The 21,415-nt window shown below is 40.9% G+C and overlaps 1 protein-coding gene across 4 annotated transcripts in view; it reads left to right on the top strand.

Annotated features, from left to right (window-relative positions):
• The window catches only part of VPS13A (vacuolar protein sorting 13 homolog A), a 332,822-nt gene that overhangs the window by 56,939 nt on the left and 254,468 nt on the right, over positions 1 to 21,415 (top strand). For all 4 annotated transcript variants that reach the window (XM_030566144.1, XM_030566145.1, XM_030566146.1 and 1 more), the window contains exons 11-14: positions 7,591 to 7,718; positions 8,175 to 8,281; positions 9,386 to 9,557; positions 12,000 to 12,062. In XM_030566144.1, coding sequence (XP_030422004.1) covers positions 7,591 to 7,718; positions 8,175 to 8,281; positions 9,386 to 9,557; positions 12,000 to 12,062 — 470 coding nt within the window. The remainder of the gene's footprint in view (positions 1 to 7,590; positions 7,719 to 8,174; positions 8,282 to 9,385; positions 9,558 to 11,999; positions 12,063 to 21,415) is intronic.

Here is a 21,415-nt window from a genome sequence, read left to right as displayed (position 1 = left end):
GCCTTTCCACCGTTCCCGCTCGTCCACAAGGTCCTGCTGAAAGTACGCAGAGACAGAGCCCGCTTCATCATGATTGCTCCAGCGTGGCCCAGGCAGCACTGGTACACCATGTTGCTAGACCTGTCAATAGCCGACCCTATCCCACTACCTCTGCACCTGGACCTGATAACTCAGGACCACAGCAAACTGCATCACCCAGACCTGCAGTCCCTTCACCTCATGGCATGGCTCCTGAGTGGTTGACCCAGTCTGAGTTGTGTTGCTCTGCCCCAGTGCAACAAGTTCTCCTGGGAAGCAGAAAACCTTCTACTAGGGCAACGTATCTTGCCAAGTGGAAGCGTTTCACATGCTGGTGTGCAGAGCACAACGTTCTTCCTGCCGAGGCCCATCTCTACCATCTTGGACTACCTCTGGTCCCTTAAACAACGGGGCCTAGCGATATCATCTTTGAGGGCGCACTTGTTGGCCATCTCTACCTTCCACTCAGGGGAGAATGGCTGCTCAATGTTTTCTCATCCTATGGTATCTCGATTCCTCAAGGGCTTGGAGCGCCTTTATCCCCAGGTACACTGCCCCGCCCCAACCTGGGACCTCAACCTGGTTCTTACCAGACTTACGTCGGCCCCATTCAAGCCATTAGCGACTTGCTCCCTTCTCTACCTGTCCTGGAAAACTGCTTTCCTTGTAGCCATCACATCAGCGAGACGGGTTTCTGAACTCCGGGCTCTCGTGGCAGACCCTCCATATACTGTCTTCCACAAGGACAAGGTGCAGTTGTGTCCACACCCGGCCTTTCTCCCCAAAGTGGTATCGGCTTTCCATGTTAACCAGGAGATCTTCCTTCTGATCTTCTTCCCGAAGCCGCATTCCTCACGCAGGGAGCAACAGCTGCACTCCCTAGACGTCCGTAGAGCGCTCACTCTTTATATTGAGCGAACAAAGCCCTTCCGCAGAACCCCCCAACTCTTCGTCGCGGTGGCAGAGTGCATGAAGGGCCTTCCTATTTCCTCACAAAGGATTTCATCCTGGGTGACATCGTGCATCCGCACCTGTTATGACTTGGCTCACGTTCCGTCGAGCCACCTCTCTGCACACTCTACCAGGGCTCAAGCCTCATCTGCTGCCTTCCTGGCTCACGTGCCCATCCACGAGATATGTCGCGCAGCTACCTGGTCCTCGGTGAATACCTTCGCTTCTCACTATGCCCTGGTTCAGCAGTCCAGAGATGACGCGGCCTTTGGCTCCGCAGTATTACACTCTGCGACATCTCACTCCGACCCCACTGCCTTGTTAAGGCTTGGGAATCACCTAACTGGAATGGATATGAGCAATCACTCGAAAAAGAAAAGACGGTTACTCACCTTTGTAACTGTTGTTCTTCGAGATGTGTTGCTCATATCCATTCCAAACCCACCCTCCTTCCCCACTGTCGGAGTAGCCGGCAAGAAGGAACTGAGGAGTGGTCGGGTCGGCAGGGTTATATATCTGCCACCATGGTGGCGCCACTCCAGGGGGTTACCCAGTCGACCCGCCGGGGTTGCTCGGGTAAAAATCTTTCGACGAACGTGCACGCGGTGCGCGCGCACCTAACTGGAATGGATATGAGCAACACATCTCGAAGCGCAACAGTTACAAAGGTGAGTAACCATCTTTTTTGTAACTTCTAAATGCCAGCAATACTTTTGGCTATTTTTAGTGTTCAAAACAATTGCAGTTATAATGTTAACTGGTTACAGGGTCATCAAGGTGAAAAGCTTCATTGAGTCTTCCATGCGTCTCCCTTCTCTCCACAAAAGTACCAGTTTGTAGCTTATTCAGTTGTTCCTACACCTTGTTCTTTTACAGTCGTCCAAGACTGGTCTGTGAGGCCTGCCAACATGAGTTCCCCTGGGTTGTGAGGCTGGAAGAGGGACTACTTAAGTAGTTCCCAACAGCTTTAAGGTCTGTTGTGAACTTTTTTCAGACTGTTTGCCTCTCTGTGGAATTATCAGGGCAATCCCTAGCAATAGTAGTGGAGCTCTGAGCTCTCTTGCTGGCACATCAGAGAAGCCGGAGGGTCAAGGAACCTGACCTTAATCCCCCACACCCTCAGAAGCAGTAAAGCCAGGTAGGAATGGAAGGTTATGATGATGTGGAGACTAGTACAGCCAAGTTCCATACCTTTCTTTGTGGACCTTAGGAGCACCTTAGTACTGGACACTGGGCTTCCGGATATGTCTCTCTAGCAGATAGCAAATAACTGGGATACTTTACAGTAATCTCTCACAAATAGAGGAATACATGAGAGAACGTACATGAGAGAGGAAGGATGAACCCATGTAAGAGTAGAAAGGAAGTACCATAGGAGACCTTAACACTGGTTAGGGGAAGGAGGAGAAGTTGTGAAATATAGAGGGATCAAAGAGGGCAGAAATCAAGTGTAATGAGGAGCAAATAGAAAAGGAACAATACAGTATGTGGAAGAGAACAAGAGAGGTGAGTCAAAAATAATTTAGAAGAGGGCAAAGGAAGGATTTCACAAAGGAACGGGATAAGATTGATGAGCTAAAAGGGAAAGAAGAATTATGAAAAATGGTCAGATGGCAGGGAGGGGAAGAAAATGATAGAGTTGTGAAACAAGGTAGAGAAAATGAAGGAAGAGGAGACAGATAAGCATAAATGTTTAGGTTAGTAAATGTTACATATTCTCCTTTATCTTATTGTATTTCCATGGCAGATGTCCCGTATCATCTTAAGTTTGAAAGAAAGGTGATTCCAGTAAGGCATTTGATACAGTTCCATATGGGAAATTATTAGTTAAATTGAAGAAGATGGGTATTAATATGAGAATTAAAAGGTGGATAAGGAACTGGTTAAAGGGGAGACTACAGTGGGTGAAAAGTGAAATGTCAAGCTGGTAGGAGGTTACTAATGGAGTTCCTCGGATTGGTGTTGGAGCCAATCTTATTTAACATTTTTATTGTTGATCTTGGCACAAAAGGTGTGCGTTAATAAAATTTGTAGACGACACAAAGTTGGGAGGTATTGCCAGTACAGAGGAGGATTGGAATAACAGACAAGAATCTGGATGACTTTGTAAACTCGAGTTAATAGAAAAGGGATGAAAATGCATTTAGGGACTAACAAAATTTTTGCTATAAGCTGGGGACTTATCAGTTGCAAGTGACAGAGAGAAAGACCTGGGTATAGGTTGATAGCATTTCTGTGAGCCATCAATGTGGTGAGGCTGTGAAAAAGGCTAATGCAGTCCTAGGATACATCAAGTGAGGTATTTCCAGTAGACAGAGGGAAGTGTTAGTACCATTATACAAGGCACTGGTGAGACCTCATCTGGAATACTGTGTGCAATTCTGGTCTCCCATGTTTAAGAAAGATGAACTGAAACTGGAACAGGTGCAGAGAAGGGCTACTATAATGATCTGAGGAATGGAAAACCTGTCTTATGAGAGAGACTCAAAGAGCTTGGCATGTTTAGCCTAACCAATAGAAGGCTGAAGGGCAATATGATTACTCTGTAGAAATACATGAGAGGGATAAATACCAGGGAGAGAGAGGATCTTAAGTTAAACATCAATGTGGACCCCAGAACAAATGTATATAAATTGGCCATCAACAAATGTAGGTTTGAAATTAGGTGAAGGTTTCTAACCATCAGAGGAGTGAAGTTCTGGAGCAGGCTCCCAAGGGGAGCAGTGGCGGCAAAAAACCTAACTGGCTTTAAGACTGAGCTTGATACATTTATGGAGGGGATGGTATGACAAAACTGCCTGAAAAGGCGTGTGGCCCATTGGCGACTGCCTGTAGCAAAAATCCCCAGTGGCTGGAGACAAGACACTAGATAGGGAGAGATCTGAGTTAGTACAGAGAATTCTTTTCCAGGTATCTGCCTGGTGGGTCTTGCCCACATGCTCAGGATCTAACTGATCATCATATTTGGGATCAGGAAGGAATTTCCCTCCAGATCAAACTGGCAGAGACTGTAGGGGTTTTTCACCTCCTTCTGTAGCCTGGGACATGAGGTAACTTGCAGGTTTAAACTAGTGTAAATGATGAATTCTCTGTAACTTGAAGTCTTGAAACCATGATTTGAGGACTTCAGTAACTCAGCCAGAGGTTAAGGGTCTATTGTAGGAGAGGGTGAGGTTCCGTGGCCTGCAATGTGCAGAAGGTCAGACTAGATGATCATGATGGTCCCTTCTGATCTTGAAGTCTGAGTGTATGAGAGTGGCCATTTTGAGTGTTAATATCATTCTTCACTCTGAATTCTGTAGGCTTGGTGAGAAGGTAAAGAAAATACCCTAAAATTCACCAGTATGTGCATATGCATCTCTCCAGCAGATGCTTTTGAAGAATTATTTTAAGAAATCTTCAGATGTTGAAAACTACTCAAATAGGTAGGCTGCACTTCTGCAGCTGATGAGGCTGGTGTTGGTGTTGAAAGTAACCCTAATAATCATCTTGCTTGTCTTCTTCAAAATCTTAAAGCTAGCCCTGACTGTAAATGCTACATTGCAAAGCATTTAGTGCTGTTCTGTTCTGTCATGGCAATAATCCTTTGAAAATACAAGTTTACTCCTTGTTGAGGTTGTAAATTTTCCAGAACAGCCATGTGGTCTGTTTTAAAGAATGGTAAATCTTTCAGCTTTCTGCTTAGGTTTCTTTCCTGAAAGTGTTCTCACTGGGTTTTGAAACTTATACTCCATTCTTTTAACATTTCGCTGTGCTTTAAATTTTTTTGGTGTCGCTTGGCAATCACAATGGCATAACTGTAACAAATATATTTTAACTGTACAGAGATGTTTAGCATATTTTGTTATAGATTATTTAATACCGCCATGAAAGCATATCATTCTGAATGTATTCCTACCTTCCAAAAGAAAGTAATATACTGTACAAAAGTAGAATAATTTTCTGGTATTATTTATCAATCATTGTTACTTGTGTTGAGTCCTGGTGTCTTATGCTCATGTCATAGATATCCTTTGAAAACTGCTTGAAACTATATGTACACAATCTTAGCTTACTGTAGGAATTTAGTATCAGAGGGGTAGCCGTGTTAGTCTGGATCTGTAAAAGCAGCAAAAAAGCTGCTTTTGTAGGAATTTAGAATAACAAAGGAGATGGTTGTTTCTCTGAATACTCTAAATTCTCCTTTGAGTGGCTTCTGCGTATTTCCACTCATGAGATGCAGCGTGCAACTCAGGTGGTGTAATCTGACCAGCAGTGCCTGTGGAATGCTCACGTGCCCCTTCCTGTTGGCTTTAAAAGGGAGGGCATGGCTCTCCAGCTATCTCAGTTTCTTCCACTTGTCAATTTGTGATGGATTAGGAATGACTCCGGACCTTGGGTCCAAATCCTTCTTCTACATAGAGCCAAGATAGTTTCAACATTCTGTTTTTTAGATAACTTCTACTTTTTTTTAAATAGTTACTGTTAAGCAGTTACTTAGTATAAGGTTTTATTAGCTTAGTAACTTAGTTTTTATTATAGATTGCGTAACATTAATCAGCTTCAACTCTGGATTAAGACCTCCTGGTGGATCTGAAGATCAGGAAACTAGGCTTCAAATGCTGCGCCTCTTGCTCTTTGCTTTATCCAGTGTTGGATGCACAAACATGCTCTCTTACCTGCCTCAGAGAAGGACTTCACCTTCCAGGTGTTTCATCTGCAGCATCTTTCTCCTGAGAGCACGAAAGGAGAGACAGAACAGATTACAAGCCTTACTCCTTCAGGAGGCCAGCACTTGGACAGTATGGTTGGCTATGGGAGAGAGCATAGACCAGCTTTGGTGTCAGATGAATTTGTGGACAAGACTAAATGTCATATTGTGTTGTCGGTGCTGAAATCCTCATCAAATCTATCTTCTAAGAAGTTAATTGCAAAAGACCTAAAACTTGTGGATTAGAAATCTGAGCCATCAGTGGAAAGTTGCCTCTATGAGCAGAGCCAGTCCACAAACAATAACTTCCTTGGCTCCTGTTGCAGCAGAATAAAGTAGAGGATCTTTACCTGGCAGTAACGCTAAGAAGCACCTGGTTGTGACAACGGATCCAGCTGTAGCACCAGTTCCCAGAGACCTGGATCTTGTACAGAAATCATAGTATCGCTAAGGACTCAGTTCTCAACACACAGTGAAGCAGCAAAAGGTGATATTAGATGCGGGTGTCAGTTCTGATCCTTTTACCCCACCGCCTATAATGAGACTAGAGCATATCCATTGCTCAGATGCCTCTTCTTCACTCTCTAGATCTAATCAAGGATTTGCAGAAGAGATCTTCTCCAGAATCAAATGGTAGCAGAAATGGCTATACATTATAGCTTTTTGTGGTTTTGGACTCTGTGTAATATAAGCAATCTTAGAAAAATTCCATTGAAGTGGAAGAAATTATCTTTAGTATAAATACAGGTATAAATTATATCTCAGTTTTATCTACAGGTAATCAACATCTAAAACTATATACAGGAGTGGATAAAAAGTCTTACCTCAAACATGGCTTTTTAAAAGTAACCTACAAATGTCACTGAAAAATGTGTTTGGATGCCCCCAACTGCTAGTTTAAGTGAGTAGGAGGCAACATGTTATAGTTATGAAGGAATTTTTTGAAGAGATTTGCAGGTCACTGTCAAATGACAAGATTAATAAATTAATTGGATGCTGTGTACAAATGTGGATGTTGGCATTCACATTTTTAATGCTATTATCTTGGAACCTTCACTAAGGCCTCAGATATGCAATTGTATCCACAAAGGTGCCTGGTTTTACCTATGCAGATGCAACTTACAGAATTGGGAGCCAGATGATGAATAGAAACCTGCCCTGAATATTTAAACAGCTATTAGTTTTCTACTGCTCCTCCCTAGTACTTCGGTAGTACTTTCCTGGATCCTGTGTAAATATGATTTAGATGTTTACTTAGACTTAGATTTGAAGCTTGAAATGTCAGTAAATCATTCACCCTTTAACAGAAAATGACAGAGTTTACTGAAGTTTGTTTTCATCAGTTGTCAGTATTTCATTTTCTTCATCATTTTCTGACACTTTCAGTTTGCTGAATTGAAGATGGAGTGAAATTAATGTCCGTGCAGATACACCATACCCGAAGCAATGAATAGCCTTGTTTCTATAATATACTGGTGCAAATTGAGATCACCAGTAAAATTTTAGAGAATAGTACGTGTCATATGGTAATAATTGGTGTAGTGAAATAAATATTATGGTTGAATGCTTTTCCTAATGCAACAGAAAACTCAGCATCATAAGAGGCAAATAAAATTTAAATTTTGCTGTAAATTGAGATTACTTCTTGAAATTCCTGACTTGTGATACTGTTGAGGAGAATTTTGTAAAGAAATTCCCTTTCAAATGTCCACTGTTTTGGGGTTTAGCTCAGTTCAAATTGAGTACAGTATACTTAAGTTGCCTTAATGCAATTCTTGTGTTCTGAAATGTGATGTTTCAAGTGAATGGCATGATGCAACTTTCAGTGGAGTCTATCCTGTATAAATATTGGAGTATATTAAATAACTTTACTTGTTTTCACATTTCAGTTTTGTTTAATTCACACTGTTTTCTAAAATTCTTTTTTCTAGTATTCCGTCCAATTTCTGCTAAAGCCAAACTCCGTATGAATCCTCGATCTGATTTTGACTTTTCTTCACCAAAAATGGACTTAGATGTAAATTTACAGGATATAGCCATTGAGTTCAATAAACCACAGGTAACATTTCTTCGTGAAGTATCAGTGGGATAGCCGCGTTAGTCTGGGTCTATAAAAAGCAACAGAGAGTCCTGTGGCATCTTTAAGACTAACAGATGTATTGGAGCATGAGCTTTCATGGGTGAATACCATGAAAGCTTATTCTCCAATACATCTGTTAGTCTTAAAGGTGCCACAGGACTCTCTCTTTCTTTGTGAGATTCAGTTGTTTTATTCAATAAAAATATTGGTGGATTTATTAGTCTGGAACTTCTCCTGCTGAGTTTTTCAGAAATAATAAATAGTATAAAAACTTTCTGAAAAAAATGTTCTGTTAAAAGGAACCTACTAAATTAAACCTCTTTGAACCCTATAGTATGCTTGATTTTAAACAATACTGCTTTGGAGACATTTTGATTTATATTTTGTTAGTCTTGTTGCAAATTATAACATTTTGACTTGTTATATTTTGCATAGTACTTCAGTATTATGGAGCTCCTTGAGTCTATTGATATGATGACCCGAAATCTGCCATACCGGAAGTACAGACCCGATGTTGTTTTGCACAACAATGCCAAGATGTGGTAAAATCTCTTAAAAGCTTTTAAATATATTTTAATAAATTGTTTACTTGAAATAATTTTCTGATAGTTTTCCTCTGTAAATGAGTGTGTTGCATAAATTCCCCACAGAAATTTTTGCTTATCTGAGTTTACTTTATACATTTTGCAGATCTGCTTCTCCTCCTTCCCTCCCAAGTGAGCTTGTGCCATCTTGAAGTGTATCATGATTTTAACAGTGTATCACACTACAAGTTTTTATCTGTTGCCATTGCAGCTTCCCTGAAACTGGCAATACATTGATTCTTGTCTATTTCAATATACTTTTAACTTACAAGGGAGGAACTGATCTGAAGGGATATGGGATGATGTAATGGGCATGTACACATCCACAAATCAAAATGAATTCATACAAACTGCTTTCCTTGCATATGTCAAGGCCAGCAATAAACCCCAGGAGACATAACTTACTTTTAGGTAGTTAGGATATGGTTAAAGGGGATTTACTGCAATTGTAATTCTGAGTATACTATCCTGTGTAGATCCTTTCTCACTCTCTTCTCCGGATGAGTTTAAGGGTTTTGTGCAACTGTGCTCTGGTTTTTAGTACTTTATAGTTTAAAAAAAGTGAATCATTGAGAGGCTAGGATACAGTAAATGTAGCATACTTACTCAAGGCTTGCAACTGTTGTCTTGAGCAGCACATTTCTAGAAACTTCTGAATCTGATAGCATTTTGGTATCTGTAGTCTGTGAATGAAACTCCAGTGTGGCTTTGGAGGTCATTAATTGAAGAATACTACTGTTAGCTGTAAATAGTTAGATCTTTTGCATGGAGGTGAAGATAAAAGTAGCATGCACTTTTTTCAGAAGCTCCCTGTAGGTTTGCAGAAAACACTTGTACTTCAAAGGATTAGGACACAGCAACCTATTAACCTCTGAGGAAAAAAACTGAAACCATGAAGTGATACCCTACTGTTGGACCAGAGGATTGGTATTTGACAAGGTGTCACACCCTTGCGCAACTTGGTTCTATCTTTTTAGAGAAGGATCAGTGTGGAATATGGAAAGAAGTGCTTTTAACTTTTACTGGTATTTAACAAACACGTAAATTTGTTTTTTGCATTAGGTGGAAATACATTATTAAAGGTATTCTGGAAGTAAATGTTCAACCCAAGCTCAATATGTGGTCATGGGAACACATTCGACACCATAGAAAACAAGTGAAGAGCTACAAAGAGATGTATAAAATGAAGATAACATCAAAGAAACCTAGTGAAGAGATTGTAAAATTGTTAGAGGTTAGCAATTTTCAATTTGATGTTGAGCACCTGAATTTAAAAGTATCTTGCTAATTTCTTAGCTATAAATGGTCATATACAGATGATCAGAAATTCAGTAGTAAAATTCAGTAAAACTTACTAAAGGTCTGATATTGCAACCTTATTCGCATTGACTAGTAATATGTTTTGTAAGTAGCACAGTTATATTAATTACATTGAGTAAGGGTGGCAGAATGAGTCCTTAAATTAATGAATAGAGTGAAGAAAATGGGTGGTTGTTTTCCTCTGGTTCTTGCCTTCAAAAGTGAAATGCTTGGATTATGTACTATATAACGAAGTATAAGAGTATAATTATTAGAGTTTTATATAAGAGCGGCCATACTGAGTCAGAGCAGTAGTCCATTTAGCCCAGTATCCTGTCTCCAGGAGTAGTCAATATCAGAGCTCAGGGGAAGTGTACAGAACAGGACAGTTTTGGGAAGATCCATGCCTGTCTTCTGGCAATCAGAAGTTTAGAGTCATCTCAAGCATGGGGTTGCATCCCTGACCACGTTGGCTAGTAGCCATTGATGGACCTATTTTCCATAAACTAATCTAGTTTTCTTTTAACTCGTTGCACTATACTATATATATTTATATATCAATAAAATTAAGTAATATATCTTACCTCCTCTCTTCTTTGCCACTCCTGCTAACTGTATGTTGCCTTTGTGTGTATTTGTATAATTTAGATGGTAAGCTCACAGAGGGTTTGCCATCTTCTGTGTCTGTAAACCACCATTACTGCCGATGGTGTAGTATAAACTGTGGAGATGCTTGGTGATGACTGGGTAGTTAGGTTTGCATTCCAAAATTGTAGTGTTAATTCTGTAAGGGTGTGTCAACCGTAGAAACCACTTGGAGGCCACATTCCCCTTACAATAATCTTATTTTTCCTGTCAGTTATATTCATCCTTTGTAAAAGCAGCAAAGAATCCTGTGGCACCTTATAGACTAACAGATGTTTTGGAGCATGAGCTTTCGTGGGTGAATACCCACTTCCTCAGATGCATGTAGTGGAAATTTCCAGGGGCAGGTATATATATATGCTAGCAAGCAAGCTAGAGATAATGAGGTCAGTTCAATCAGGGAGGATGAGGCCCTGTTCTAGCAGTTGAGGTGTGAAAACCAAGAGAGGAGAAACTGACCTCGTTATCTCGAGCTTGCTTGCTAGCATATATATACCTGCCCCTGGAAATTTCCACTACATGCATCTGAGGAAGTGGGTATTCACCCACGAAAGCTCATGCTCCAAAACATCTGTTAGTCTATAAGGTGCCACAGGATTCTTTGCTGCTTTTACAGATCCAGACTAACACGGCTACCCCTCTGATACTATTCATCCTTTGCTCCTTCACTCCTCTCCAACCTAGGAGCCTTCCACTTGTCAAATGGTTTCATTCCAAAATACAGTTTTTGCACAAATCAGTAACACCAGTTAGATCTGTGTGAATTTTAAAAATATCTCTTTCAGTTGAGCTACAAACCTTGTGAATCATTTAGTCCTTTTGAGTGGGGATTTTCAAGTCCCCTCTTTTTAATTTTTTCTTTTAAACCTTTCATGCCTCATGGTAGCAAGTACCATTTGGCTGCAATCTCCAGTTGAGAGTTCTCTACATCCATGTTTGTTGTTTGTTGTTTTGTGAATACTTTTGGCTGCAAGACACTATAAAAATGTACATAGTGACTGTTTTCAGAAGGTAGCATCATTAATAGATGAATTCTCATGTAGGAATCATCTGAAGTATTAGTAGGGGTAGTCAATAGGCTGACTCCAGGCCAAATCTGGACTGCCAGAGGCTTTTGAATGAACCCAAAAATATTTTTATGTACTTTATTATTATTTTTTTATTTTCTCTGAATTCTTGACTATACCTTGTCCAAGAATTTGGACCTTGACAAAAATAATTGATTACCCTGGTATTAGTATTTATTATGTTATATAGATTATTAAAAGATTAGACCATTTAGAGGTAAGGTGGAATGGAACTAACCGTTGGAGACGACAGTGTAGTATTCATAGTAATCATGTCTTCAGAGGGTAATATGTGGGGTATGCAGAAATAACCAGTATGTTGGACTATTATGTCTTGTGCCCCAGAATAGGAATCTAGATAGCATCCTATCTTCAAATGACAGTGCTGGTAAGTAAATTAAAAACAGTAAAGATAAAGTTATGTAGGTAGAGCTTATTAAAAATGCTGTGTTCATGAAATATATTGTAAATAAGGAAAAAGTGCTTGAATTGTTCGGTTACGGAGAATATGCTACTTTGCACTACAGATTGTTTGGGGAAAGCAATACAGAAAGTTGGAGCATACTGAATAAAACAATAACAGACTTTGTTAAATATTTGAATCATGTATCATTTTTATTACCTGAGCAGTTAATAATAATGTATTTTTTTCACCTGCTTTCTAGGAATTTGAAAAGACCCTGGATATATTTAACATCACGCTAGCAAGACAACAGGCAGAAGTTGAGGTAAAATTGCTATAATTAAGATCAGTGAAAATAAAGCAATATATAAAATGGGATTTTGGGTTGAGGAGTTCTTAGGGAGATAAATTGTTTGACTCCTGCCTTTTAATTATAAAGTTTGCTCAGTTGCCCATTGTCTTCCTGTCTTTGACTGATGTGAGTGGGCTGAGTCCATTGTCAAGCAGCATCATGAGCAGACAAGGACTTGGCCCCATGATCATCTTTAAATAAGCTGCAGCAAATTTCTTTCTATTTTTAGCACATATGGCTTGTTCTGAATATGTATTGGTTAAAGAACTGCATAACTTGCCTTTTTCTCAGCTGCAGTACACACTTCATTATTTTATTCTTTCTTTTCCTTCTGGACAAATGACTGGAACTAAAACCACTATTTCATGTGCAGTACTAAGTTCCTGACATTCTTTATTACTGTTGGCAGATGTTGTCCCAAATATAAGTAGCACAAAATAACCACACATTTGTAATCACATAAGGTCAGATTCTGCCACCTTTACTTGGTTAGTAGTAAATTTTTATTAGATTTACCTTTCCTAGGGTTTTGTAGCATTCATTCTTAACGTAGTATCTGAGCATCTTTCATAGAAAATAGATTGGAAATAGAATAGTGCAGGAGTAGGCAACCTATGGCACGTGTGCCAAAGGCGGCATGTGAGCTCATTTTCAGTAGTACTCACACTGTCCGGGTCCTGGCCACTGGTCCGGGGGTCTCTGCATTTTAATTTAATTTAAAAGGAAGCTTCTTAAACATTTTAAAAACTTTATTTACTTTACATACAACAAGAGTTTAGTTATATATTATAGACTTTTAGAAAGAGACCTTCTAAAAACATTAAAATGTATTACTGGCACGCGAAACCTCAACTTAGAATGAATAAATGAAGACTCAGAACACCACTTCTGAAAGGTTGCCGACCCCTGGAATAGGGTCTAGTCGACTTCATGGAGTCTCGGCTTTTCTCCCTTAAAACACAGCTCAATGAGAGTAAGAGTGGCAAAAACTACCTCATAATGAGTTGATAGGTAGACCTCATGAGCCTTATTCTACAGTGATGCTTCTGATCTTATGTCTAAAACTAGCTTTTTTTTTAATCAGTAGAAATTCATAAATGTGAACTCTGAATAGACTCTATGAATTTAAACAGCTTTGCGGCCCACTTTATAGATGTGTATTTTTGCTTTAGTTAATCTTTTTGACTATTGTAGCATAAGAGAGCATCTGTGTGCTCACTATACAGGTAGAGAATTTATATTGTAACCTGCTAAAGCACAGATTTCTGTGGTAGCATTCCGTTTGGTAAATTAAAAAAATAGGAAGGAACAGTTTCTAAGGTTGTTCAAACCTTGGATAAAGAAACAAAATAGAACAAAAGATTTCATATCAGATAAAATGCTATTGTTTTGAGCTCCTTCATTTTAACATGAGGTTCACAGTGGGGGAAAAAAAAGGTCTTCAGCAGAAGAAAAAAGCCAAACATGTCAGAAAAGCTCTGTCCATCTGTGCATCCTACTTCACTGTTTTTGTGGAGGCAGTGAAGAAAACTATCCGTCAGTAACCTCTCTTGAAAAATCTCTGCTTCAGCTTAGTCTATTGTAGCACACCACCTTACGTATCTTGTAACTTCAGTACTGTTTAGGAATTAAAGTAGTAGTATGGGAGAAGCTGGTAGCAACCCTTAATTTTAGGTTGCCTAACCCTTTCCATTATAAGAGATTATTGCATCCTTTTTAGAGGTACTCTAATGCCTCAGTTGTTTGCAATAGGTGTTTGAAATTTGGCAAGGAGAGAGCCTTCGAGCTAGAAAAGTGAATTTCTCTGTGACCCATGAGATTCCATTCATATTTGTCTGCCTTGTAAATTGTTAAATATCTCCTTTTTTCTTCTGTTGTTTGCATTGCTGAGGCAGATTTTGACAGTATATCAGAATGAAAATTAGCAAGATCCTTCTAAAGGGGAAATGCCAAAGCAACAGCAGCCCCACATGCTAATATCTGCTGGAACAACCGGGGTGGGAGGAGAGGAGAGAGAGCTTGTCTGGACTCCCTGTGCATGGCCACAACACTAGGCCCCACTGCACTAGGTCACAGTGTCCCATTCTTCCCCTCTTGGTCTCCACATGGGACATGAGCTCTCTTGCCCCATGCCACCAGGATTGGGATGTATAGAGATGTGTCTGGGGGTGTGTGATTTCCCCTGACCACTCCCTAGTTGCAGTATATGATGCCAGCTGCTCATACTGCATTGGGACAACAATCTTCTGCTGCCAACTGCTTTAGTATAGTCCTGTAGCTCAAGTAATGGAGGTCTGTCCAACAATGCCAAAGGTTCAGCGTCCAAACCTTGCTGCTGATGCATGATAGAGCAGTTATAATTTTACACGATAGAATTTGTTTGTACATTTTCTTAACACCCTCCCCCAGGTGGATAAAAAAATCTGATTTTTGTAATTCAATCAATTTTCTATTTGGTTTAAATTAAAGTATGTTTTTTATTTTTCTTTGAGTGATTTGAACAAGTCAGTTCCACTGTAGGTGTGTGCCTGCCCTGTCAGGCTGGCTCAGGTGCCCCCGGTTTCTGTGTGCTGGTACAAGAGGGTTTAGTCTCCCCCTGTCCTTCTCAGTTCCTTCTTTCCACCAGTGATGGTTGTCAGAGCATCACAGACTTGTTTACTTAAGTGCCTGCCTCACTCATAAACAGTTGCAGCTAATTATTGTTAATTTCTCAAGTAAGTTAGTATTAGGTTTTCTTTTCTGCATCCTTGGGGATCTTTTTTTTGGTTCCAGGCTCGGTAATGGAATGATGCCTCGCTTCCCAGGTTTTAAGTCCTGTGGAACATGTTGAAAGCCTGTGCCAGTTGGTGATCTTCATCCAGCCTGCCAGAAGTGCATAGGCGAGGCCAACAGTAGTGACAAATATCACATATGCAATGGCTTCAAATCCTGCAGGAAAAAGGATAGAGCAGTGAGGCTTATGTGTTTGCTTATGGAAGCAGCACTTTGACTCCCAGCCAAGTCATCGCATGCAGAGAGTGCCCAGGTACTTCAATGTCATTACATAATGTTCCACCAGATGTATCTTTGGCCCCTCAATCCTGATCTGTGGTGCTGAAGAAGAGACCAAGACCTTTCGTGAGCTCATTGTCTCGTTCATCAGTCTTGGTACTGAGGTGAGATAGAGGCACTATCTCTAAGTGTTTGGCAGAGTGAGCTGTCCCAGAAGCCTCACCTTCTGAAAGTGGGTTCGCTGTCTCTGGAGCCTGTACCACATGTGCCAAAGTTGTTCCCGAAGAGACGTTTGAGGAACCGAACACTCAGTGCCACTCCTATGTACCCCAGAGGCATATGCAGCTGCCAGAGACTTACTTAACCTTCGGTACTTGTTTCACCAGAACTGGAAACCATCCAACCAGTTCCTTCTCCCACAGCTCTTGCCTCAGCACACTGAGAATCCCTGGTACCACTATCTATATCATCTCTCAATCCAGTTTTATTAAGAGGGAAATCTCCCATGACTCTTCTGATACTGCCACTCCCTGGTTCAGGATACCTTTTTCTGATACTGTCTGCATCAGCACCTTCATTATTGTAAACTTCTGGGTCCTTGGCCTTGACCTCAGAAGTGCAGTCCTCTGTATCCCACCTGGAACACATCACTTACTCTCCGTGGCCGTCGGAGCCATGGACAATGCAGCAGCCCGACATTGGTCTTTTCCTAAGAGGTGAGTCTCTGTACAAGGATGGGTCCTGGGACTCCAGGGGCTGCTCTGGGCTCCATGGAGCATTCCTCTTCCAACCAGAGCATCCCCTCAGCCATCTCAATAGCTGTGGGGAGCACTCTGGAACATGATGGCACTGGGAACATCATTCCCCGATACCTGACTTTGAGATGGGTACGTCTGTGTCCGATATCATGGCCAGTTCCAGCCAACCAGGTTCTTTTTGGGTAGCTTCTCCCACCACAGATTACAGAGTTGCCACCACCACCTCAGATGCCAGTTGGATCCTTATCTTCATCACCAGATGAAGCTATGGGTTCAGTGGGAGATTTTCTCCAGAAGACCACAGGGCCCACCAAGACCATCTGAAAAGAGTGGCCTTGGTGCTTGGCATCCATGCAGAAGAGGTACATGAGAGTTCTCGCAAGTTGATGGACATTGTAGTGTCTACTACCCTGGCTGAGGTTGTAGTCATGGACCTGGTCAAGACTCTTTGGCAGACGCTATCATCACTGGCTCCCAAAAACAAAACAAAACTGAGAAGAGAGACTTCATTCCCTCTAAGGGTATGAACAGTTTTTTACATTCACTCTTCTCTGGGTTCTCTTGTGGTGGCAGCTGCCAATGAGTGGGAAAGACAATAAGCCTCCACACCTAGTAGCAAGGACTCAAAAAGATCAGACTTGTTTGGTCAGAGATTCCTCAGGGGACCTGTGGATCAGGATCACAGACCAGCAGGAGCTCCTCAGTCAGTATGACTGTTATTCTGGGAGAACATTGCAGAATTGAAGGACAAATTACCAGAGGATTGTAAGCAAGAATTCTCAGTAATGACGGAGGAGGGTGAACTGGTCACCAGAACAGCCCTTCAGGGTAGTTTTTGGATAGTGCAGATTTGGTGGCCCAAATAGGAAGGTGTTATGAGAAGGTGTTCATGATTACAGTCATCCGGACTGCCTGTAAAAGTCCAACAGATCTATAGGACCTTCTGCTTGAAGGTCCTACTGTATTCTCCAAGAAAACTGTTGACAGGCTTCACAACCTTAAAGATTCCAGGGCAACACTCAGATCTCTTGGAATCTAAGCTCCAGCAACGAAGAGAGAGCATTTTAATCAGCAACAACCTTTTTAACACCATAACTTGGCTGCCAGTGTCCAAGATCCGCCTAGGGAAAAGGGAAGGAGTTATAGAAGGTGCTCTCCACCGCCCTCCTCTTCAGTGTCAGTGAGCTCATCCAGTTCAGCTGCTTCTTCCAAGCAGGCATTTAGTTGCTCCTCCAGTATTCACAAAGTGCATGGTGGTGGAGTTCATTTTAGAAAATTAGGTTTCTGTGTTCCTGTACCTGGATGATTGGTTGGTCATAGGTAAATCAGAGTCTCAGGTCTTGTCCAGGATATCCACCACTCTATCCACATTCAGAGCTTTTGGGCTCATAGTGAATTGAGAAAAATCAATACTGAGTTCTGTTGAGACAATAGAATTCATTTAGAGCAGCCTTCAACTTCACAAATGCGCGGGCTTTTCTGCCACAAGCCAGATTCAAAACCATTTGAGACCTAGTACTTCAAATGAAACTTAGTCACTGCTGGCTGATGAGTCTTGCCTGCATGCCCGGGGTTTAACTGATCGCTATATTTGGGATCAGGAAGGAATTTTCCTCCAGGGCAGATTGGCAGAGGCCTGGAGGTTTTTTGCCTTCCTCTGCAGCATGGGGCATGGGTCACTTGCTGGAGGATTCTCTGCAGCTTGAGGTCTTCAAACCACAGTTTGAGGACTTCAGTAACTCAGACATAGGTTAGGGGTTTGTTACAGGAGTGGGTGGGTGAGATTCTGTGACCTGCATTGTGCAGGAGGTCAGACTAGCTGATCGTAATGGTCCCTTCTGACCTTAAAGTCTATGAATCTACAACAGCATGCAAGTACCGCAGGCTGTTATTTCACATGACAGTATATACCTGCATAGTGCAACTCACCAGACTGTGACTCAGGAAGTTGCAAATATAGCTAGCATCAGTATATGCCCTGAATCATTACTACTTGGACAGGGAGTTTCGAGTACCAGAGCTAGTCCTGTTGTCTCTGGATTGGTGGATAGATCCTCTAAAAATGAGCTTGGGAGTTCTGTTCCTTCCCATGCTACCAACACTCACTTTAGTGATGGATGTATCATTTCTAGCTTGAGGACTTACATTTGGGTCCCTGAAGACTGAAGGTCTTCAGTTGTCTCAAGACCTAGAGGCTCACATAAATGTCAGGGAGTTAAGAGCAGTAAGTCTACCCTGCTCAACCTTTCTTCCCATGTATTAGGGAGTGGTGGTGGGGAAATCTATTAATTTAAGACAGACAGCTTGGCAACCATGTTTTTCATAAACAGACAAGGAGGGAAATGGTCAAATCTACACTGCCAGAAGGCAGTTCACCTCCGAGACTCCTGTATAACCCACTCGATTCACTTTGAAGCTGCTTACTTTCCAGGGAGACAAAACATACTGGCAGATCAGCTGAGCAGATCTTTCATTGATGAATGTGAGTGGTCATTATGCCCAGAAAATGAAGCCTGCTTCATTTTCCAACTCCGGGGGATTCCCCAAGTGGACCTACTTGTGACAACGGCTAACAGAAAATGCTGTCAGTTCTGTTTCTGAGTTCCTTGGCCCAGGCTCCCTAACATATGGCTATTTTCTGTCCTGGGAGAATTCCCTTCTATATGCCTTCACTTTGATTCATTTGCTCCCCAGACTCATATCCAAAATTTAAAAGGATCGTGCTCGTCTCATTCTTAAGCCATCAATATGGCCCTGTCAGTATTGGTACCCAATCCTACTGACGCTGTCAATAGAGCCACCTCTTTCCCTCCCATTTGATCCAAACATAATTTCCTAAGACCGCAGCCGTGTACTCCACTCCAGTTTCCAAGCTCTCCTTCTCACAGCATGGATGCTTCACGTATGATACCCTTTGAAAGGTCTTGCTCATAAGGATGTCCAGAACGTACTTCTGAATAGTCAGAAACCCTCAACTAAGATCACTTACCTGGCTAAGTGGAAGCACTTCTCTATTTGGTTTAATGGAAAGGTGTATTTCCTCAGGAAGCACCCAAATGTTGTGCTGGACTATCGTTTAGATCTAAAACAGAATCTGATTTTTAGTTATCTAAGGGTGCCTTTGGCTGGTAACTCATCTTTCCGTGTACAGATGAATAATAGGTACCTTTTCGCCAGTCCCATGGTTACTCGATTCCTGAAGGGCCTGGCCAGATTATAACCTCAAGTGTGGGATCATGTTCTTCCTTGGAATCTTAGTTTAGTCCTGGCAACTCTAATGTGACTCCTTGTTACTTGCTCCCTCCTTTACTTTTCTGTGAAGGTGGTATTTCTAGTAGTGATCACCTCAGCCAGAAGGGTTGGTGAGTTGAAAGCTGTGGGATCAGAACCCCTTTATACAAAGTGCGTTTATGTGTGTGGTTTTTTTTTTCTTTTTAATGCAAATAAGGTTTATCTCTGTCTGGACCCAATGTGCCTTAAAAAAGTAGTCTCTAGTTTTCACATTAACCAAGTTGTCAGTTTGGCCATTTTTTAAGCATGAAGAAAGACTTCATGTAGTAGATGTGAGAAGAGCATTAGTTTTCTACCTAGTGCGTACTAAATTGTTCCAGACTTCTACACAGCTTTTTGTGGCAGCTGCTGACACAGTTAAGGGCAATCCAGTTTTCTCTCCTCTTGGATCTTTTCCTGCATCTGTTTTTGCTACCAGCTAACACAACCCCACCATCTTGAGTACTGATGCATTCTTCTAGAGCACAAGCAGCATCTGTAGCTTTCCTGGCTTGAGTACCAGTTGTCAACATTTGTAAAGCAGCAACTTGGTCTTCAGTCCACATCGTTACTTCTCATTATGCTGTTGTCCATTTTTAAGAGATTTAAGCGACTAGGTGCATTTGACATTTTTTCCCAGACTGATCTGAAATAATCAGTTTAATTCACTGACTGCGGTTAATCCCTCTTTTTAACACATCATTCCGTTGTAAATGTAAAACATGTTTCAATAAGAGAAGTTTGTTATCCAAAATAGTTAAGATTTTGTTTAGTAAAAAATAAAGTTTGTTTAAAATTGTGTTTGTTTAAATTGCAGTTACCATCCTAAAACAACGTGACACAAATCATGAGCAAAGTTAATTAATAAATAAGTAATTTATAATTCTCCATTTTCTAACATGCTGAAAATGTACAATTAAGAATCTGACAATATTAAGCTACATAATTGCTTCTTATAAATGTTTATAATTAAAACTGAGGTTTAGTAATGGTTATTTTTAGTAAAAGTCATAAGTCAAGGACAATAAATAAATAATTCACAGCTTGTTATCTGTCCATGACTTTTACTATAAATACTCCTGACTAAACCTTAACTGATCCTAGGGTGCTGCTGCTCGGGTGGTTTCCGGGGCCAGGTGCCCGCAGCCATTCCAGCAGTGGCCTGTGTGGCTGGCCCTGGGGCCGCCCGAGCAGCTGGCTCAGGGGCCGCTCCAGCAGCGGCTGATGCAGCTGGTCCCGGATCTGCCTGAGTATCTGGTACCGGGGTCAGCTGCAATCTCCATGACAGGCTTGCAGCCTTAGTTATAGTGAACCGTCCTAGGTAGCGAAAAGATGTACCAAATCTAAAATAAAGTTTCTGTTTAGTTGTAAATCAGTGTGTTTTAGCAGTTATATCAATCAATAAGAGTGCACCTTTCTTTAGGGAAAAAATGAACTATAAATGGAAAAGCTGATTCATTTTAATTATTTAATTCAAGATTTTCCACTTGATTTCCACTTGTCTGGATTTAAATCAGTCCACTCTTTGGGGAAAAAAGCTACAAACTAGATACAAACTATGTTTAAAAATGTTATTTAGGTAGCAAAGTCAAGCACTTGTAAATTAAGGGATGCTAGCTTTCCAGTTGCCTTAATTTTGCTTCCGTGTATATGAACCTTAATTTTGCCTCACTGTATATGAAATATGATGAGAACAGTCTTTAAAAACACAAACAATTGCTACCTTATTTAGTGCACAGTTTGGATGGCCAGCGAACCAGAATGGAAGTTGTATGAGCAAGCCTAAATGTGGCCTATTCTGGCTTTGCAGTGCTTGACTTTATATCTTAAATAACTTTTACATTAAAATTAACATTTTATATATTATATAATAAATATATTAAATTGTCTTGGAATATTTTTTGTAGCTGTTTGAGAGAAGAATGTCTGTCTTATGTGGAAATCTTATAATAGAGGCTTTTGGTGACTTGAGAGAGATTAATTTCCTTCCACTTATCCCTCACTTTAGTGGGTTGCCTTTATGAAAACGGAGAGATATTTGATATCAGGCCTACAGTGTGTTTCAAAAAACTGTAGCAAGTATACAGATGCTCCCTGGGTTACACAAGACCCGACTTGCACAAATTCGCACCTACAGAAAAAGTTTCATAAACCAGAAATAGGATTTTTGAGTTGCGGAAATTTTTGCATAATGTATGGGTATATGTTTCTGACTTACGCAAAATTCAAGTTACACAAGGCTTTCCGGAACGGAACCATTGCATAAGTCGGGAGGCGTCTCTATAAGCTAATAAATAAATATCACTT

The sequence above is a fragment of the Gopherus evgoodei genome, chromosome 6 (genome assembly GCF_007399415.2).
Source record: "Gopherus evgoodei ecotype Sinaloan lineage chromosome 6, rGopEvg1_v1.p, whole genome shotgun sequence".
Taxonomy (NCBI): domain Eukaryota; kingdom Metazoa; phylum Chordata; order Testudines; family Testudinidae; genus Gopherus; species Gopherus evgoodei.
This window is presented reverse-complemented; position numbering and strand designations above follow the sequence as displayed.